General features: G+C 35.2%; 1 protein-coding gene across 1 annotated transcript in view; it reads right to left on the bottom strand.

Moving 5' to 3' along the window:
* The window catches only part of ADGRB3 (adhesion G protein-coupled receptor B3), a 477,442-nt gene that overhangs the window by 101,760 nt on the left and 372,114 nt on the right, over nucleotides 1-3,568 (bottom strand). Inside the window, exon 17 of the mRNA XM_026844073.1 lies at nucleotides 1,857-2,007. Within this exon, the coding sequence (XP_026699874.1) occupies nucleotides 1,857-2,007 (151 nt within the window). The remainder of the gene's footprint in view (nucleotides 1-1,856; nucleotides 2,008-3,568) is intronic.

The following is a 3,568-nucleotide window of genomic DNA, read 5'->3' as shown; positions in this document are numbered from 1 at the left end:
AGGGGAGGGGAGGGGAGGGGAGGGAAGGCAAGGCAAGGCAAGGCAAGGCAAGGGTGAATATTTGACTGATATAGAATTTATTTTTCATTTTGAATTTTCAGTTGGGGGGATCAAATTAGTCAACCATAAAAGACTGCTAACACAGCCCTTCTTTGGACCAGAATACCTCTACCTTGTATCACTTCTAAACAGGCCCTGCCATTCAAAGGGAAGGTGCGTGTTCCAAGATGTAAATACAGACATAGGGTCAAACTATCAAATTTGTGCCTACCCCTAGATTTATAAAACAATCATATATTCATTTAAGTTCCAGTGTCTATCTTCTCCCTATAGTTGGTTACTATGTGCTCTTGAGAAACATGTTGAAGGCAAAAGTTAATGAATCAAATGACAGTTGTCATAATACTTTCAAATTATCTCACTGATAGAACACTGAGATCTATATGAGTTATCTTTTTTCAGCTGGATCAAGAACCCACGTTATGTCCATCAGACATCACATACATTTTTTATCTGCTTGGAAGTTACTAGAATCATAGAATCATAGACTAGTTTGAGTTGGAAAGGACCTTTAAAGATGGCATGGGCAGAAACACCTTCCACTAGACCATGTTGCTCAAAGCCCCTTGAACACTGCCAGGGAGGGGGCATTCCCAACTTCTCTGGGCAACCTGTTCCAGTGTCTCACCACCCTCATCGTAGAAAATTCCTTCCTTATATCTAATTTAAATAATGGAGAAGACCAGTTCCACTGAGCATGACAGTATTTCCATCCAAGTGCTAAATATACCAGGGAGTGCAAAAATAACACTATAATTCTTCAGATGGGAATTATATCCTGAAATACTCTCATTCTTAGCTTTGACAGACAAGAACTGATCATTTTTACACTCTTTTTATTATAACTTATGTAACTAGATATTCTATATTTATTACATATATGTCTAATCCTGTAAGTCTCTGTGGCTACATAAGAGAGTGAAAGAGAAAAGGGTGTAAAATTACCAAGCTGCTTCTAAAAGCAAAATTCTATTGTTTATTTTACATTAGTCTAAAAATTATTATTTTCTCCCTGTGTTTGTTCTTACTCACATAAGAACCTATATTTCTTGTATTAAGGAAAGAAGTTAAATGAGAACCCATGTTCGCTTTTTAAAAACATTTATTCCTTTGCATAACTTTTCCTCTTACTTTTCTATTTCTTCTGCAGTAAGAGATCATGCTATTTCTCATCACTTCTCCAATTAATTTACTCCATAAATATCTCTTGCACTTCTAAGTCAATATAATATTTCAATACAGTAAACTCAGGATGGGAAGAAAGTCTTTTACTGGAATGTACCACCACACTATTTGAGACTACTTAATTTTGTGGTCTTCATTGAAACTTATAAATTATCCACCAAAGTGGATAATCCCAAAACCAGTTAACTGAACCTCCCTAAATCTGCAATATCCGATGTGGCACTTTGATATGTCATTTTTAACACATAGAAATTTTGTTTTGAAATGTAAATGGGGGAAAACCAGTCACAGGTATAGGCCAGAAGCCTCACAAGAAACATCATATAGAAGAATCCTGTAAAATGTTAATTGGCACTGTGAATACCCCCCTGAAAGAGCAATACCATTTACACTGGAGAGGGGAAAGAGTGGGCCATACCATCATCAGTAGGCCAGGAGAGTAAAACTAATCAATCACATCAAAAAATTTAGGGATCAAAACATGCACTACATTTGGCTTTGGTTTTTTTCTTTTCCAAATAATAAAAGTTGCATCTAAGGCTCACTTTAAATTTTAATTCAACTAAATATAACTATGTATTCACATTCAGCTTTGTCAAACCATTACATACCTCCATAGCGCTGCATAGACAATGGCTAGGGTGATCAAGGCCAAGCATGAAAGACCACTGCCTACTATTAAGGTCACTGAGGGTGTACCAGATGATTCCATGATCTGTAGGTTACAACAGACAACCATGAAGAAAAACCATCCTCCAGCAACTTAAACAAGTCAAAAGAATAAAAGCAACAAAAGCAAAACGCTAAAAGCAGCCACGCTGTCACAGATAGCTTCAGTAATATTACTTATGAAGCAGAAATCAACTTAATTCCAAAACTGATCCATACATAACTCTGAGATCTGTTTAATTATTGATACATTCCTCAGAGGCCTTTGAGCTTTAAAATCCCATATAATACCTGCATGGTATTTTGAAAAATAAAAAAGTAGTAATATTACAGTGTAATAGGAGACTGTGATGTTAGCACAAGTTTAACTACTCCCCAGTTAAAATTAATTAAAAGATATAGTTCTCTTGAGAAACAGCAATATTTAGAATTGTGTAGTAAACAGCTTGGTTTCACATTAATATATTAAAGATCATCCAGTAATTTGTCTCAGAATTTGATTCATGCTTGTTGTAGAATTACCAAACTTTCTGACTTTTAATAACTTTGACTTCAATCCACTATTCTCACACACTCAATTTCCTTGGGCCTCTGATTGTCTAGAAGGAATGGCAAGATATCTATGGCAACAGTATCATAAGCCTTCTGTAAAGATGCTACAAGTTTAGAATTATTTCATTTGTATTCTGTGTATTAATAAAAAATGAAAATAAATAAATGACCTTGAAAATAAACTCGCTTTCCTTGCTGTAAAAGAAACTATTATAAGCAGATATCAGGTAATGTTTATTCCCTGTGTGCATATGTGCTCATGTTCTGAAATAGACATGGTATTTCCTAATACAAATGGAAAAAAATATAGATCTAAAAGTTTGAAAGGATACTGTGCCTGGTTTACCAGAATCCCTTTGAAAGCCTCAGGGATGTATTGTAAATTACATTTATCAAGATATCTTTTGTCACCCAAATAGGAGATAAGACTGATGTATTTTTAGGCCAGATTTCAGGCAGAAAGTAAAATTTTATTTCAACCACTTTGTTCCAAACTGGTTTACTTTGTTATTAAAAAGAGTCTGATCATATGCCTCCAAAACTGGGGGAATAAAATTATGCCTTAGCAGGAAAACTTCACAAATACTTGTTTATCTATTTTTACATGCAGTAATACTGGGAGTGTCTGCTTATACACTTAATGTCCCCTCTTTCTCATGAAAACTTGATTATTGTTCTTACATCATATCAACAGACTATACAGAAAATCTGTGCTGAAAACGTCCAATGCAGATCTGCAATCTGTTTAACTACAGTATCTAGGGTTTTCCTACCAAGAGCAATAATAGAGCCCTGTACATTCCCCTGGAAAGGCTTGCAACCTTTAAAAAGCTTGTTAAGTTAATAATTGTTTAATACAAAAGTTTTGAACACATTTGCATCACAATTAGAAGGCTTTCTCTGAAAAATTCAGAGTTCGAGAACATGCAAATTTCACTAGAATTTAGTTATATCATAGAATCTGGAATTCATTTCTCTGATACACTGTAGACACCAGGAGACTAACATTTGCCTACCTGCAATATTAAACAATTCCTCAATGCAACGTCTGAAATATACCTGAGAGGAAAGCTCTATCTGTTCCCCCCCGCCCCCCGCAGCC

This window comes from Athene cunicularia (genome assembly GCF_003259725.1).
Source record: "Athene cunicularia isolate RWA chromosome 3 unlocalized genomic scaffold, athCun1 chr3_part1, whole genome shotgun sequence".
In the NCBI taxonomy this organism is placed as follows: domain Eukaryota; kingdom Metazoa; phylum Chordata; class Aves; order Strigiformes; family Strigidae; genus Athene; species Athene cunicularia.
The sequence above is the reverse complement of the archived record's forward strand: the minus strand, read 5'-3'. Positions and strand labels throughout refer to the sequence as shown.